This window comes from Dermacentor silvarum, chromosome 9, assembly GCF_013339745.2.
Source record: "Dermacentor silvarum isolate Dsil-2018 chromosome 9, BIME_Dsil_1.4, whole genome shotgun sequence".
Classification (NCBI taxonomy): domain Eukaryota; kingdom Metazoa; phylum Arthropoda; class Arachnida; order Ixodida; family Ixodidae; genus Dermacentor; species Dermacentor silvarum.
Window position 1 is genome coordinate 144,568,725 of NC_051162.1, and position 18,546 is coordinate 144,587,270.

Genomic DNA, 18,546 nt, shown 5'->3' on the forward strand with positions numbered 1-18,546 from the left:
CCAAGACTTCACTGACGTATTTCCGTCACGGAAATACGTCAGCTTACAATGTACACGAACATAATACAAAGAAAGAAACCAGAAGAAAAAGTTCCACAAACATGCAAAATTTGGAAATCGAACCCACGACCTCTCGGTCCGCGACGATAGATCGCCGAGCGTTTAACCCATTGCGCCACAAACGCATTTGCAGAGTGCTACACAGACGCGCCTTATATATCTAACACTCCTCCGTGTACCCGCGCTCTTGCTCGGGGCGGTGCCGCCGCCTACGAGCAGAAAAGAGAAGTACTGCATTATGACACTAACGCGCACCGACAGTGAACGCTTCGGTGGTCTCAGCACTACGACGCCTCGATGCCAGCATTCGAAGGGACGCTGGCATCAAGAAGCACTACCAACGCCACCTAGGTGGCGTTCACCGTACTCAGCACAGCGGAGCGTGCCCTCCGCAATTAGCTCTGAAAATGTTTCTGAAGTTGATCGCGGAGGCTGCAATTACGACACGCTGTACGCGCTGATTTGACTCGGTGACGATTCAGTTACGTGCTTTGTCTTGCGCGTTGTATTAGTGTGTCAGTTACGTGCTTCGTCTTTCGCGTTGTGCTAGCGTGTGCAGCGTAGTGCAGCTTCCATATGCACGACGGTTGCTCATGGTCATCGACGTTGGTAGTCGTGATGGAGGAGACGTGCCACCAGGCGTCAGCGTGGGTGCATCAACGCCTAAGGGCGCTTTAGCCACAAAACACCAATAGACATTATATATCAATGTGCAATAAACATTACACTACTTCTGTGAAGACACGTTTCACTTTCGTGTTCTATACCGATTCCTATATAACAGGGATCAACCACATTTTTTTCATTCCTCACACAGAAAGGACCTAGGTGCTCTGAACGTTGTTGTTGCTCATTTCTCGAGATCCTCCACAATCCCTTAGAAGGTAATGCAAGCATACATGTTACGTGTGATCGCCGAAGTGCATGAATAGCTGTTTCCAGGAATAAAATGCTGCTGGATGTTGGCTGTTTATCTCAACTATTCTTTCTTACTTGACTTACTCGCCCAAATTTCAGTTCTTGTATTCTTTCTTCTTTCATATGTGCTTGCACTACTGGTGTTCGTACAGTTCAATGTGACCCTTGATTACATTTACCAACGTCTAGATTGGGAAGTGTAACTGACTATGCCTTTGCAAGGGTTGTAGGCCCGTTAAATGTGAAGCGTTATGTTTCACACTCATCAGTATTCATATCCTTACTGGCAATTCTATCTGCACTGCAAGACTAAGGGCGTCTCGGCACTGAGAATGTTATGTAAGCCACCGTGGGTGTGAATATTGCTTAAAAGGGTCCCAAACCACGCCTCAGGCTTGGTGAAAAACCACAGTCCGCAGATAGCATGCGCTGCGGTGAACATCTCAGAAAGTTTTGCAGTCATGCGCGGTGCGTGGAAATCGTAAGCGGAGCGCGAAGTCACCTTTCTCTCAAAAGCTCTTATTTCAACAGGAGCCATAATCCTCACTCTTTTCTGATTGCTTTATTCTGTCATAAAGCGTCCGGAAAACGGAGCTGCTATTGGCCAATAACTGACATCAATCAAGAAGGGTTTCTGGATCTGTTTGAATCAGTGTGCTTCTTCCTACTGTTACTGTGTATATTTATTGACAAAGTTTAATAAACAGGCTGAAGTAAGCAAAATCTGTTTTCGAATTTTGATAATAATTACGTACTTCCGGAAGAAGCCGACTGTCATCTGCTCCCGCTCGGCCATGGCCGCCCGCGTAAGAACTAAACTGTGGCCACCCTGCTTATCGGTGTTATAGCGGTTGGGTCCTGCTAATTTCAACTAGCTTTGAACGCTCAACTAGCCTCGAACCACACGAAACTTAAGGTCAGACCACACGCACGTTTGACAGCGCGCGCTCACTCCTGGCTGCTACGGGTTGGATGCCTTGGCAGACTTATTGATACCGCTTCAAAATGCAAACCTGGATGTGACTAATATCCGTCGGTCATGCTGGTGTAGGACAAACCCGGTCTGCACCACGTTAGCACTGTCAGACTGGAGAGTGCGAGCACGCACTCAAGCCCTGTCATGCACAACGCAAACACTGTGCATACGCACTACAGTTGCATGTAGCTTCGGTTTGCTATGTAGCGTAGATACTGTGGCCGCCGCGGGGTGCTGCGGCAAGTCCACTGGCTAAGCGCACTGTGGCTCGCTGACTACAACCACGTTTGGCTTAAGTGTGCCGCGTTGTAAGCTAACGGTGACTTGAACTGCGTGCCACGGTGATGTTCAATAAGTGGAGCGTTGTGGGCACACCCCCCTTCGCAGTGCAAATCATTGAAGAAGGAGTGGAAGCACGGCGAACGCTGTGTTTTATTACCAATAAGTCCGCTTCTGCTGAACCCATTGAAGTACTTTTTGTGGCAAATTATTCCTGAATAGCCTATTTTAACTTCAAATGCATTTCTCCACCGACAAAAAGTGGTTCAGGGCCCCTTTAAATGTGAAGCAGTTGGGATTATGCACTTCATTCAAGGAATAAAGGAGTCAACTTATTCCATTCTCGTGAAGTGCACCTCAACACAAACAATGTCATCACGTGCAAGAAAACAGATGACACAAACTACCGTGCGCCACCTGCGTCTGTCTCATTTCTGTGCTCTTCCACATCTTGCGCCAGATCACCCCGCCATCTTATGCCTGCAACTCACCTAATTTCCGCACATCGCCTAATCTATGGCGACAATCGACTGTGTTTCTCTTCTCTTGGAACCCATTCTGTTACGCTTATATCCTACAGGTTACATGGTCTGTGCATTACATGACCGGCTCAGCTCCACTGGTCACTTTGGCCAGAACATCATGCCATTGAGTTTTCTACAAATATTACTAGAGGAAACTAGAATTCTAGCGTCAATGGGAGCTCCGGGTACAAAGGTTAAGCCAGCACGAGAATGACGGTTAGGGTGCGGCTTTGCCTAAACTTGGTCCTTCTGGCTTCAAACAGCTTTGTGTGACTTTGCAAATTGATCACACTGAAGCCAATATTGTGCTTATAAATGAGACAATTCACCACTGATTGCGCATTCGCGGCGAAACTTACTGCCTTCATGCGCTTAGAGAAATACCACTTCTCCGAAATTTACAAATAGTAGAAAAAAATGTAATAAATAGCAGCCACACGAATCTCTGAATGCCCCTGGCACGAAGATGGAACAAATCTACGCGCTGCCAATCCTTACCACTGTAACTGAGCAATCGGAAACACCAGAGAGTTCCGTTTAGTAATTTTTTTTTCGAGAAAAATTGTTACGCTTCATGCTTTCCAAATTCGCGGCGACTTCTGGGGCTCCTTTTTGTTTTTTTTGTTTCTCACCGAAGACGGACCCCGCGTGGAGCGGCGCAATGTCCTGCGGGTTGATGAAGACGCCGCTGTTGTGGAAGCCCGAGCAGGCGACGGCCAGCGAGACGCACAGCAGCGCCCATGTGTAGCTGCACCACGGCACCAGAGGCAGCAGCAGCGCCTTGCTCAGCTGGCACAGCGCCTGCGTCGCACAAAAAGGTTGCATCTGTACTCGGGGACAACTTTTCTTGGCAGTGCAGGGAAAGCTATGAGACCAAAGCGCAGAGTCTCCTTACGCGCCAGGAAAGAGTTCCCTAAGTTCAATCGTACTTTTCACATTTCCCTAGCTCAAGTAATTTCTATTTGATTTATTATTATGTTAACAATGCTATGAGAAGCTGTACATTATTTACTACAGTCAAACCTCGATTTAACAAACCTCGATTTAACGAAATTCGCGATGTAACAAACTATTCTTTATTTCCCCATCTTAGTTATATTGAACCGCAGCGATGGCCTAGCGGTAGAGCATCCGCCTCGTATGCGGGAGGTACCGAGTTCAAATCCCGGTGCCGCCGGTAACCCACCGGTTTTTCTCATAGGTAGAGATGTCCCCTGGCCTGGTGCTCGGCTGTCGTGGGGGTCCACATCTCGAAAGAGGGCCCAATAGAGCTTTCAGCTGTTGTCTCTGGGTGCCTCTTGTCCAACCACAGACGGCCTTGTAGACGAGCATCCGCCGCAGCTGTGGGAGGCAAGTGCTGCCGCCGGGTACCTACCGGTAAAATAGGTACAAGCGCGCTCCCGGCCTGGTGCTCGGCCATTATGGGACCTCAACGCTTGGAAAGGGGTGTTCGACCTCAACCCGAAGGTGCCCCCACCTCAATAGGTGCTTGGGGCGCCACATGGGAAATGACCGCCATGGGAGCGGCCCAGACACCACTTGTTCTCCGTGCTCACGTTGGTTTCGACGGGAATTCAGGGCGCAGGCTCCTTTCCCAAGCGTATCACCCCTGAAGGAAGCCGAAAGCCAGGCCGGGGTACGCTTGTACCCTTTTGAACCAGTGGGTGCCCGGCGGCGGTGGGAATCGAACCCACAGCCTCCCGCAGCCGAGGCGGGCATTCTAGCACTAGTTCTACCACTAGAATGTAACAAACTATTCTTTATTTCCCCATCTTAGTTATATTGAATTAACGAAATTCTCGATATAACTAAGTTTTTCTATGCAAGTACAACTTCCTTATATCAAAGTTTTGACTGTACAACTATTGTGCTCTTTCAAAAAGAATTCCTGATATATATATTTTTTGAGTTCTCGAATCCCACAGCACTTTCTGAGCACCTTTTCTGTACAGAAAACAGGGTGCAAACTCACGGATGACCGAGCTGAGGGGCGCGTTTGTAGACGTATCTGATAAAAAAAACCTTTGGTGAGAACGTAGCTCTCACAAACATACAAGATCTAGATATGGGATTTTCAATGGTAAAATCAATATTTCGTCAAATTTTATTAAACATCCAGGGCTATATCGGAGGTTGTGAAGACGGGCAATTGGCGTACACAGCGTGTAAAGAAAACCGCAACTGGCACAGAAAGCACCTGCTAGCTGCTGCACTACTTGGCGGAGTAACACGACTGTGCAGAAGCTCCGCCCCCTTTAGCCTTCGCTCCACTGCCGAGATCAGTTGTCCCCAAGTATGGTGTAGTAACATCAAAACGGTTTTGCAGAAAAAATGGTTCTACGGTTAATAGTATCCGGATATTTGGATATTCAGTTAACTGGTTATCCGGTTATTCGATTCACCGGTTATTCGAATTTGAAAAGCAGATAACCGAAGTGATCGGTTATTCGGTTAATAGTATCCAGATATTCGAGTAGTCGGATATTTGTTGGTCTGTACTTGTGCCGAAATTACCTCTCTTTCTCTCTTGTATTCTTATATTTGTAGTAGTTATTTTTACAACCTCTCGTGGTAACCCAATGTCTGCTCTGGTTAACCTTTCCTTTTTTAAATACGAAATATTTGTGACCGAATATTCGAATATCCAGCTAACCGGCTTTAAATTTAAACTGGATATCCTGAATATCTGTTTCTCGAAATCCGGACGACCGGTTTTAGAGATCACATTCACTTCCCTCCGGTGAAAGAGTATAGCCGGTTTGACGGATATTTGCAAGCACTAGTTGTATCCCTTGAAAATGTCAGGACGGGGCTCTCTGGTAACTCTAATAACCCAAATGTGGGGTTTAAGGTCCCAAAGAAACTACTCCCCCCCCCCCAAGGGGGGCTCCAAATTACGGTATTTACTTTGATTCTAGGGAGCACTTCTTTTACTGATAATTTAACGAAATTATGACATGTACTCAGGAATGAAGCATAAAACCAAAACTGCAATAGGTTGTGTCCAAATACCCCCTTGTCCCAATTGGCTCCCAATCTCGAATCGCACCTTTCAATCTTGAATAGCGACGAGCGATTGCCATCCCACCATGGCTTGAATGCAAAGTTTTTTTTTTCACAGTGAAAACTAATATCCATTTCTCTCTATGAAAATTTGTTTCGGGGACTATCAAGGCTATTGCAATTTGCATTTTTTTAAGTTTCCAAATCGGGATGCACGTTGAGATCCGGGGTATTGCATTTTTGATTTCTGGCTGCGAAAAATAATTGGGCGTCGTGTTACGCTAGAGGGCGCCATAGAATACACTAAATGCAATAATTTCGATCGCCTGTGGTTCTTTAATGTGTGCCTAAATCTGAGCACAAGAGCGTTTCTCTTGAGCATGGACTTTGGACCTTTGACACACCTGGCTGTGGCAGCCACATCGCGATGAGGGCAGAATGGAAAAACACGTGTATATTTGGCTTTAGGCCTGGTGCATGTTAAAGAACCTCAGGTAGTCAACAATTACTCAGAGTCTGTCATTAGGTGTTTCTCAGCCCCTGTGTTTCTCTGACATGCCAAATCCAATCAATCAATCATCAAATTGCATTAACCCTAATTTGTATATGGCATCTCTCACACACAGTTTTTCACATTGAAACACTCGCACAATACTGCAGTGCCGAAAAACGGGACAACAAGAGGCGATGTATGAACGCGCAGCGCTCTACATGGTTGTTCCCATCCCTTCTGTTTTCTAGCGATGCTAATTTACATTTGCTGCTTATCTAATGGCGGCACCAGTCATCATTAAAACAAAGACGAAGTGCTAGCTGCACATGTAGGGGCTCATCTCTTGCGTGTGGTTTCATCAACGAGGGCCATGTCTACATTTTCCCTGTCATAAGCCAAGCCAACTGTGCTCGTCTTACGACATAGATCAAAGCCAACAGCACTGCAGGCCTTTCTGAGTAGCCAATTTACCCACTATGCTAACCGGGGAGCTAGCCAATGGTAGGATGACAGCGAATTAACGGACAGCTCAAGGAGCATTCTCCATTCCCTATTTATTTGGCAGTGGTGCACAAGCTATGAAGCTACTAGTGACGTTACTCAGTCTCACTCCGTGTGTTTTGCAGTGCATTTGTTCTTTTGATCTGCGACTCTCTTTGCGGGACAACTACTTTGTGTATCACTACTACAACTTGTGGATGTAAGGTTTAAGTGAAATCACGTACTACTAGTGTACCTTTGTGCTGTCAGAATTACGCGACGCAATGTTCTTCAGTCGCGAGCGCATGTGGTGCACCCTGGCTGCTGGCCGTAGAAATGTTTCTCCAGCCTTTGTGGTGTTGCCCACCATGTAGGAAACGAAGTATAGGAACATTGCATACAAAAACGAGTTCTGTGAAACTTAAGCTGGCTCGTCCATCTGCAAACTCGTTTTTCTCACCAAAGTGGACGATGATTGTGTGAGTCACCCTTCTGTCGAACTGCTGAGGAGGAGATGGCTCAACTTGATGTGACTTCACTTTTTTTTTACTTGTCTCTTCATTTTTTTTTTCTGTTTTGTAATAATGGCTCATTTCTGCTTGTCAGTGTATTTGTGCACATGCTGGTAAAGCTTAGTCGACAGTCAGAATGTTGTGAAAGGAAAAACAATTGTCATCCACCCAACTGTTGCGCAAAGCTATAAGGGCTAATTAGGAGCAGCAGCTAGCCAGGAGGCCAACCAGGAATCTAGTCAGGATCTAACCAGGAGGCTAGCAGACCTGCAATCTGCTAGCCCAATGGTTAGCTCCGACGGTGGAGGGACCACCCTGGAAAGGATTTGGTTGCAGATTTGATTCCAAGTCCGGGACGAATTTTTCTTCAACTGCAATGTTGTCTTCCTGAGAAACCTTTACAGGTTTGTTTTGTATCTTCATGTTACAGATGGACAGATGACAGCTTTTCTCTTTCGTGAACTTTCTAGACCTAGCACGCTTCCGCAGAACCGATTTGCCCCGTCCGAATATTGTCTCGTCCATTTCATTTCTGTTCATTTCCTTGCCTTGCTCCTCCTTCATAAAAGAACAGTGACTTGAACAACTTTCAGCGATTAATGACCGAATTTTTGTAGCGAAGATGACACACAGATAAGGAAGGAAGCAGATGATGTGAGCACTTGAATCAGTTTGATGATTACCCTTTGTTATGCAACAGAAAATACTTTGCTTGAATAAAGGCAGCTTCCCTAATTCCAAAAGCTTTCTAGAGACTAAGAAAAAAACAATTTCACAGCCTGTATTCCACAACTTATTGCGATAATTTCTCTTCTCTCACGCAGAAAACAAAATCCAGATTGGCCAGAAATCCCCCCGAAATCAGCAGCGTCGTAAAAGTTTGGCACATCTTAAGCTGAATTGAAATTCACTTACCTCACACAGCTTGCGCACCTTGGCAATGGGCTGCCCTGAAGGGGAAAAAAAAATAACAAGCATATAAATAGAATGTAGCGCTAACCACTCGAAGTGTAAAAGAATGCAAAGGTACACTGCAGCCTCCCCAATTTTCCATATTATCGAGAGAGCGTTAACTGCATGGCACTTCAATGCCTTACAACGTTCATAAGTGGCGAGAATTGGGGGATAGTTTGTGCACGTGCACAAAGCAGTCCTTTGCCCGAGTATCATCTGCTACGCTCTTCCCTTCAGGAGGACACACGCCCAGCCAGGCTTATCTGGTTCTGTTCTTGTATGCGAAAATCCAGCCTGGAAACTCGCGCATGACCCAGACGTGTCATCTGCGATGCGCTTTTCTTTTTTTATTTCATATTACTGGACCCCCACACAAGTGCCAGAGAATTATACCACCATGTGCCAGGTGTTGCCTCAAAACTTTGTTGTTGCATGGCCCGGTGATTTGTCGCCATGGACGACGGGGTGTCTCAGATAATGAGACACCCCGCAGACAGCGTAGCAGACAGCACTCGCGCTGGAGAGTGCTTTGGGCACTTGTGCATACTGTTTTCAATGTCACCGCTTCTCAGCGTTATAAGGTGCTGACATGCCGCAATGTTGACGGTCGCGCGATATCATTAAAAACACGGGAGACTCGCATGAGCTAGTGTCAACAGTAGACCAGTAATTCTCAGCCTCCTTTGCAGACTGCCTTGAAGACATGGCAGGTCATTCAAAGGCCCCCTTCACGGCAGTGTCAGTACGTTAAGGAACGCGAAGAAAACAACCGCCATGTTAGAGCCATGAAACTAGACCATGCCATATTTTCGGTTGCCAGGAGCACATTCTACATGCTCTGTAACAATTTTTCGAATGATGGCGCAACGCTAACGATGCTATGCTACGTCGGTAATGCAGGTCCTGAAGCGACACCAAATAGAAACATTAAATAAGGTTAGACTGATAAAGTACTCTTCCAAAGTTCTATTTTGATTAATTTAGTGGTAGAAGGTTGACTAATAGAAAGCGAATAACAGTTCCATTAAAAAAGAATAAATTGTGTCGAAATGCAACGGGGCCACATCGTGGACTTCAAAGTATTTTGTTTGTATTTAGGCCGTTGTGGCACATAGTAAAAGCTACTTAAGCTTGCCAAGTTCAGTCTTATGGTTCTTTAGAGTATGATGTAGCCCATCCTTATAAACAAAGAAATGAACTCGACCTGAGCAGACGCCATCTTAATCAATGACGTCACAATGAGCTGACACGGGAACTTGAAGACAGTGTTGCTTTGGTTTTTTCCTTTTCGCGCCTTTGCTGACTGATCATGTCAATTCTCGGGGTTTGACTGCCTCGTGCTAGTGTTTATCAATGATCATCACATTTCTAATTCTCTACAGGTTCATACATGTCGCAGTGTCATTGCCAGACCAAATGAACAGCTGCGTAACGAAGCTAATCTGCTGTCAATTATGCACGACGGTTTCCGACAAACTAGCGGCCACCGCACCTTTGCGGATGAGGTGGTCCGAGACAGTGCCACCACCGATGCTGCAGATGGGTATCATGATCCAGGGGACCATGTTGAACACCCACATCTGCAACAGAGGGCCAGTCACAACTTGGTCGTTAAGAGTGCAGAAAGTACAAACGGCTTTTTCTTTATTCAAAATTTTTTTGTTTAATATGCATGTAAAGTAGTACTAACGTCACATTTTTTACATTAACCCTGCAATGACCAAACAATTCTACACTGAGGAAAATTAGAACAACTTGTTCACCTTTACTTCTGGCCATGGAGAGTACGTTTGCACAGAAACACAATGAAAAGCTGTTAAGTAAAAACTGAAGTAGTATAGCAATTAATTGATAATTGTTTTTCTAAGCTACCCACAACTCAATCCTTGCTCCGGTCAATAAAAAAATGTTGTTACAGGCTATGAGTTAAGCTTTCCGTGCTTAATAAAATCAGAATTTTGAGGTATTGAATTCAGGGTAGCATAAATGATACTTTGGGCATTAAAGTACAGTATAGACCACTTATAACATAACCACTTAAAGTGCAGGACCAGATATAGTGTGGCCTTTTCAGACTCCCGTTAATTTTCCCATAGCACTCCATGTATACACATATCGCTTATAGTTCAGTTGCGGGAAACGAAATACCGGTTACAGTGCGGCTGCCTGGGAGTACGGAAGTCAGCGGAGACGGCGAACGCTCCCATCAAACGGGCGCCCCAAGGAGTGCTCGAGGACGAAAGAGAGACGAAGTGGAGGAGAAGGGCACGTGGTGCGAAGGAACAGCCAGTGAGGCTGCCAGAATCTTAAGTGCGAGTCGTGAAATATCACGGCGCGCATAGCAAGCGAGCGCCGCGAAACGCCGGCCTCTTCAAGGCAAGGGGCGTCAGCACCTATGCTTCAGTTTTTCGCTATTTTCTCGCTTATTAAACATCTGTTCGCCGTAAGAATGGTATGACTGTGATTGTGATAGGATAATCTACCATTAAAGCTCAACTTCCGGTTTCTCTTTAGTGTCCCTTTAAGGGCCCTCAAGGCCTTGAATATGGCAGTTTCAGAGCCAAGGGTCTTTCAAGAGTTTAAAAGACCTTTACGAACCCTGCAACAACTTCCAAGTGCAATCAAATATTTGTCTTGAAGCAAAAAAAAAAAAGAAGAGAAAGAGAAAATGTGTAATAAAGAGGGGAAACTTTTGCCGAAGACTTAAGTGATTGACAAATAAATGTAATGAGATTGAGGACTTGCCTTTGCGTCGGGGAAGCGTTCGTGGAAGTAAGTAGGCAGCCAGGAGATGAGAATGAAGTAGGAGTTGTTCTCCGTAAAATGCGCCAACAGTATCACCCTGCACGGATGGGTTTCGTTTGGTGTCATGTCAGTGGGCGGAGAGCATTCTGACGATTCATATACTAGCTTATCCTTCTTACAGAGATTGCTTATACGAAACCAAACGACACAAGAGACCCTCTCACAGCTCATTAATTTTACTGGACGTAGAACTACAGTTTAAGCACGATTAGAATCACAACAATCAACATGGCTGCACACAGTCAATAACAGTAGATGATATAGCAGTAGCCTATCACAAGTAAACTGTTCAGCCCTTAGGGTTTCCTACAAACATGACTAGAGCCAAGTCGGGCACTTGCGATTGCTCTGCTACCGTGTGAATGAACATCGATTTGTCTAGTCTCCTTGCTTGTGGCTTCAGACCAACCTTTCTGTGGCTTTGTTTACTACACTTTATATTTCTAATTTTAGAAGATTTTCTTATACTCAAGAAGGCAACAACTTTCACCTGCCATAACGAAATAATAAGGTTTACCTGCAATAAAATAAAAATCAGCTATAAAGTTTATCGCCTTCTAAGACCGAGTGATCAACCTTTGTCTCACGCATAAATTTGCATGATTGGTGATACGGTTAAACCTCAATATAATGAAGTTGGTAAAATTGGTAATCACTTCAGTCCTATCCAGATTTAAAATACACGCTGTTCTATGAACAAAAAGTTATAAAAAAACACATTGTTTTATTTTTCTAACACATCCTTCATTATACAGTGGAATCTCGTTGATACGATCTTGACGCGAACCAGAAAAGTAAGGCGTATCATCTGAAAATCGTATCATCCAATGTATTATCCAACCAAATCGTATTATCGGGAAAAGAAAAAAAAAACAATGCATGATCACGAAAAACATATTATGCATAATTGTATCAACGAGGTTCCACTGTAGTGAAGTTCGTTATATCGTGGTTTCACTGTATATGCTCTTTGGTCGCATTTGCACCACATATGAGAAAAAAGGCAAGTATGTGTCATGTAATTGAATGTAACATCAAGTATCGTACTTTGATGTCGCAGAATATGATGTAATCATTACTCGGAAGGTTTCGCAGATCTGAAACCGTTTACTATTGAACAAGCAGAACGACACGTTCCTGCGACCAGCGGCCACAGTGCACTGTTTGTGCTCAGGGCCAGAACACAATATGCTGCATGTTGGCAACGCCAAGATGCAAAAAGTAATGCATAATTTCTATGAGTTGCAGTAGTAACCTCATTAGTAGCTATTCTGTACAGACAGCCCCAAATCAACAGCACCTTCCCTGCAAAAAGCGCGGCGTGAAACTTCTGTCACCGTGCTGCTTAACAGCTTCCACAGCATTGCCTAGTAGGTATGAAACAAAGCATAGAGCCAGAGTTCGGTCTGGCAATTTTTGCAGAAAGCTCTATGGTTCGGCCAGCCGGTTTACGCTCACAGCTGCTCTCCCATAAGTAGGTCTGGCAGCTGAAAAAATTTCAAGGTGGCAAATTTCAAGGGCACTTAGTTATCCCTATATGGATGAATGCGAAAGCATTGTGGCCATGTCTGCAGAAGCACGGCGACATCTGGTGGTGCCACTGGCAGAGTCACGTGACTCGAGCGGCCATGTCAGCAGAAGCACCCCGACATGACCAACAAGGTTTGCGCAACGCAAGGTTGTGGGTTTGATTCCCACCAAAGATTGTGGGTTCAGCTGCCTCATCGACAGTACCTTAATTAACTGTGCCTTAATTAACTTCGACTTAATTAACACCAAAGGTCGTGTGTTCATAGCCTTTTCGGACATCATGATCACGCCAACGCCAACAACTAAGCTGGATTTCCCCCCCCCATGAGCCATATAAGGCTTTCGCATTAAAACACCCATCTGTGCCCTCCGAGTGCCCACCAGAAAGAGGGGCTCCGGAAGTAGGTGAACCAGGGGACCTTGGTGGTCGCCCCCACGGGGTTCCTGACCAGCGCCTTGCCTCCGGTGGTCTGTCCCGCCCCTTTCCGGTGGTGCATCAGGAAGACCACCCCAAAGCACCAGCCGATTCCCAGCATCCCTGCACCAGAGGGCCATGCAGGAGTAGAGTGTGGCTACATTTCCATAGACACTGATCCGCAATTGGGTCGAGACAAAACTTGTGCAATCCCAGACCAATCCTACTATGTTAAAATGAACACACTCCTCACACACACACCTCACAGGCACAGGGTGAACACACTCCTCACAGGCACGTGTACACCCAACTCGACCTAACGTTCTCACAGCCCAACCTTTTGGCATTCCTGAGAAACCCATGACTGGATTATGGCTTGGCAGGCTGAATCGCCCCAACTTTGCATGATCTGTGTAAACGTAACTAGTAGACAGTTTTAGAATAGCGTTTGCAAGCAAGCCTTACGTACCTAAAGAAATAGCGTTGTCCAGCACTACCCATGCTCTGTACGCTACTGGATTTTTGTGGTTTATGCATGCCATGCTGAAATGCGTTATTTGGAGAGTTTAGACAGTCTTAGGTAGCGTTTCGCCTGTTTCGAATGCAGGCTTTCTTTTTGTTTTGAGCTTGTCCAGAGTACCTACCTTTTGTGGGATACATGTGCGCTTTATTAACCATGATTTTCCTATAGTGCAGCCAACAAGCAAGCATTAAATTTTATTGTTATTTATCAGAGACTGATAAGTAACACATTGCTCTCAGATCACAGTGAGCTTTTTCAGCAAATCTGCTGTTGCTCATTCTGTCTCCTTCTGGAACATGTGTGATTAAGCTTGCCCGACGCGAGTTCCACTCTGGCATCCCTTCACCATCAGAAAAGTTCCAACGGTAGGGTAGAAAATTGAGAATCACAACTTTTTCGTGAAGAGAATTTATTTGTCATAAAGCTTGATGCGATATCAATAAAATCGTAGAACAAGCAAAATATCATAAACCTTGTGGGAAACTTGGGAGAGTTGACAAGCATGACAAAGAGTGCAATGCATATGTCGCGTGGTACTGTTGAGAAAGCAATAGTAATTAGTCCTTTTTTTTTAAACACAGATGGCTTACACAATTGTTTCTAGTCTTTATCGAAGGCATGCTGCCAGTCTGCAAAGCATATTCCTTCCTGCACGATAAAGGAGCAGAGTAAACCACTCTTCCTATGCATTTTACACAAACAGGCTGTGGTACGTCTAATCATACCAGTCCCGCACTTACATGCTAAATGCACATGCCTGACCAATTCAAGAGAGTAACCGCAGACAACAACATGAGTAGACTTTCATCTTTCAAACTGTATTTTGTTGGTCACCCCGAACTATTTCTATCATTGCTTAGGACATCGCAGTAATGTGCCTGTTTTGCAGATTCAACCAGGACACTAGGTTTTTTTTTGTCTAAGTTCTATAGACCAGACTACTTAAAATACCAAAACTGTCATTGTCATGGTGCGGCATAGTTTCGAGTCAGCGACGCGCCGATTAAAGGGCGCCAAAATGTTGCGAGCTTACAGGGCGGCATAGTTTAGAGTCAGTGACACGCTGATTTACGGGTGCCAAAACGTCGTGGACGTGGGAACGGCCGAGCAAGACGGGTATTGCCAGTCACTCGGGCAAGCGGCCGAAAAAAAAGGAGATTTAGTTTTTTTTTTGTTGGTGCGACACTGACGAATGCCCCCAGTGCCCTTTCTACGAACCCCTGTGCCTTTTTTGCCCCGCATGTACCTTGAGTGGGTTGCTAAGACGGGAGGGGTCAAGTGCTTTCCGGAAACCCCGAAATACGCGATGTCCACAAATTGCTAGCAGCGTATGTATTGTCTGAGAATATGGCGCCGTGTTGCCGGCTATTGCTGTTGCTTCCGTGCTTGTCAACGGACCCAAGGGTGTGCGTGTGTGTCTGTGTGGTGTAGTGCGGGGGCACGGCCTCTGACAGCGAGGGGGAATCACCCGTTCCCTCGTCCCTGATTAAAAGGGGCGCGGCCAAGACCTTTGGGAGGTGGCGTGAAATAATTAGGTAAACTGTCACCCATACCTGTCGTTCTCCGACCTAGGGAACTAGGGAAAAGAGAGGCTATTTAAGCGTAGGTTTTAATCCCAGCTAATCAGTCTAGAAGCTGAACCTGTAATCTGCTGAGAAGCAGTCGGGGGGCTAGTGCCGTCCAGTCTCGCCTGGGCCGCCTAGCTGCGTTGAAACTCGTAACTAGCTGACGTACGAGACGACAAACCAACGTCTGCAACGAAGCTCACGGTAGTTCGCCTCAAGTTAGCTCAACCGGCTTGAGTGAAGTTGTCAGATCTAGACTCCCGGGAAACCCAGCCCAGCAATCGCATCCACCTCAACAAGATCAGCTCACCGGCATTCTTCAGGAAAGCTCTACGCGCCGACTTCACGGTTTATGGACTTGCTGCTGCTGCCCGGCCACGCGTATGACATCGTTTGTTTTCTTTTGAACTTTGTTTTAACGAACTAGTTGATCCGCACCCTGTTTCATTTTTGTGTCCACTGTTAATTGCTCTTCATTATTTCTTTGTCGTCATCATTGAGCTATATTAAGTTCAGGTGTGTTAGTTTTCCTGTGTCATTTTTTTATTATTCTATTTTAGTAATTTGTATATCGTTGTCAGTCGATGATTATCTTGTTTTTTTTTTTGTTTACTCCCGACTCTGACTCTTTCACTTTGTGCACTTGAGTACAGAACGACCAACTGGCTTGTATTCCCCGTCGATGACTTCGCACCGACGGCGAATGGGCGACAAGCCGTGACAGTCATGATAAAAGAAAGAGAGAGAGAGAGAGTCACAAACTTGTGACTAAAGGTTAGTGGCAGAAAACACATATCCTTATAACAGAGGTCAAAGCTCACCAGTGGCCTTGAAAACAGAGGGCCAGCCATTTGATGCCATCAGGATTGATCCCAGGCTGCCAATGAGGAGCAACCTGCAGAGGACACGGCACAGATGGTAACCCTTCTTCAGCAGAGATCATCATCATCCTATTTTATGCTCACTAGAAGTCGAATGCCTCTCTCAGGAAAACGGTGTATATTCTACACATCAAGCTATGACATTTTCAGACGATCTGTGTCTAAAATTGAGGACAAGTTCTTCTTGCTAGGAAAGCAAAGTTGTGGAATGAAAGATGCATATGGCAGAGGTGCTGGGAATATAGTCCCATAATTTCATCATTTTATTTTAATGGGATAAATAGAAAACAGTTGTTTGATTTACTTATAGTATGTCATCCGAAAAACAGGTGCGTTGCAAGATCGTGCACACAACACAATGTCATATTTCTTTAGGCATTGGCACGTCAAATTTGCATCTTGCATTATGTTTCAGCCCCCACGTTTTCACAGGTCCAAGTGCTTTTTTTTATGCTACAATAAACCAAGATAGAAAAATAACTAGGTCATAAATGTTTTATGGTAACATTAAGAACGGATAAACATTTTTTTTCATTTTGCCCCACTGAAAATGCCTAAAAAATGCTTCAGGTGTGTCGAAGGAAGATCTTAACTGCCACCACAAGCGCACTGCCTGCACTCGTGATTAGAACATAGTATGTTGCATATTTTAAGCACAGAGGTGTATAAATATTATGTGATTTGATATAACTAGAGGCCCGATCTTTAGGCACTAAAAAGGCACGTTCTAGGTGCCAAAAATAGGCAGGCAAAGCAACGTTTTAGGCCTCCAATGTTGTAAATATAGGCACAATAAATTTTTCCATAAATGCAAATAATTTCAAACGAAGACGTGTGTGACCTGTATCTACGACAGGGAAACAAGAAATGTTATTGTTTATGATGGCACAAAGGCACCAACAGTTGAACATAGCCGTGCAATTGTCCCATAATACTGCTGGACTAATGACGATCATTTGACATAATTCAACAAGCACACTGCTCATATTCATGTTCAATGGCCACTGTACTCGAGTGTTGCATAAAGTGAAACTAGCATGAAAAAGAATGCTTGAAAGCTGGGAATACTGATTAAAAAAAACGCTACTTTATGTTTGCCTGACGCAATTAAGTTAAGACACAACAAAAACAGACAAATAATAAATGCAAGAGAGACTATAACTTATTAAGAAATTAACATGTTCTTACATGAGGACTGTTAAGTATAACTCTGGCAATTTTCTCACATACAATGACATTACCGAAATTGTACAGGCAAAACGTCCCAACACTGCCAAATACACTTCCGCCCATTTGAAGTGCACATGTTTGAAGAAATCTGTTTGGAGAGCACGCGGAACGTAGTCTAGGAATCACTGTGAAGATTGTGGAAACAATAGCGAACTACCACCATCTCCAGTTTTTTGGATTCAAAATTGTTCCTCTTGTCACTGAGAATGATCTTGTATGATGAGAAGGAACGCTCGACGGCAGTGAACACCTTAAAAAGTAAATCACAAACAAAACAAAAACTGCGTGCAGATCACATTTTTCTTTCTTCTTTTGCTCTTCACTCTCCTTTCCCCTGACGGCTCTCCGCGGTTTCGCATTCGCCAGCCGCGGCGCGTCCCATTTCACTGCTGCTAGCGGTTGTTTTCCGACAGTTGGTTGAACCAGATGACTAGGTTGAACCCCATAGAGTTCCGAACAGTCAATGTTGCCCGGTAACATGAATAACGATCTCTAATTGCACTCGAAAGAGAAACTTGAGGCTAAATAGTGTTCATATAGGCGCCGATATTGAAAATAGGCATTTATAGGCCTTTATAGGCATTTAGGCACAAACGGCAAAATAGGCCATTTATAGGCACTATAAAAACACTATAAAAGCCCTTCTTAACCTCTAATTCATGCTCATATACCAAAGTGGGGTGATAGGAGCGCAAGGAACAAAAAAGGCATTTGCCAAAAATCCGGTCTCTAGATATAACCTTACGTCCATTACTAGTAGTAGCTGTAATCTATGAATCTATGGTTATTAGGTAGACAGTGTCACAGATCAGAAACAATAGATCTTCTTTGTAATTGTAAAGCTATAGATTTCCTGTAAGGCAGTTGGCCAAACTCGTGGTGGTGTAGTCACTTTTGCAAAAAAATGTATGCACGAACATTGTGTACAAGAACAGTTTGCATGTAGTATATTATAACATATGAAACATAGATGCGGCTATCGTGACAAAACCATGCACAAGAGAGAAGACCCCAGAATGCACAGCTAGCACTTCGTCTTCATCTGAATGATGAACAATGACATTTGCCCCACTAATGGTGGATTAGTGAGGCAAATATGCATTGCAGATAAGCACACTTGCGAATCACTTGCGCTGAGAAAATGTGCACAGTGAGATTTCTATTACTGCACTGTACTTGCACAGCTTCTGCAGCACTGCACGCCAAGTATGAAACGCAGTGCTTTCCCGCATCTTCAATATTTCCACCTTCCAGTCCTCACATAACTCTATTCCAGAGCTATACAAATGTTGCCAAGAAAAGCAGCCAGTCCCCTTGTTGAACAATGCTGGACCGGGGCTCCATATATAGCACCCGATCTTGCAGCAATTATGATGCTTTAGATTAAAAGAGAGATGC

The 18,546-nt window shown here is 44.7% G+C and overlaps 1 protein-coding gene across 1 annotated transcript in view; it reads right to left on the reverse strand.

Annotated features, from left to right (window-relative positions):
- LOC119464473 (solute carrier family 17 member 9-like) overlaps window positions 1-18,546 on the reverse strand; it is a 38,573-nt gene that overhangs the window by 12,638 nt on the left and 7,389 nt on the right. Inside the window, exons 5-10 of the mRNA XM_037725464.2 lie at window positions 15,859-15,932; window positions 12,916-13,072; window positions 10,945-11,041; window positions 9,692-9,779; window positions 8,161-8,195; window positions 3,390-3,558 (exon numbers count right to left, since the gene is read on the reverse strand). Coding sequence (XP_037581392.1) covers window positions 3,390-3,558; window positions 8,161-8,195; window positions 9,692-9,779; window positions 10,945-11,041; window positions 12,916-13,072; window positions 15,859-15,932 — 620 coding nt within the window. The remainder of the gene's footprint in view (window positions 1-3,389; window positions 3,559-8,160; window positions 8,196-9,691; window positions 9,780-10,944; window positions 11,042-12,915; window positions 13,073-15,858; window positions 15,933-18,546) is intronic.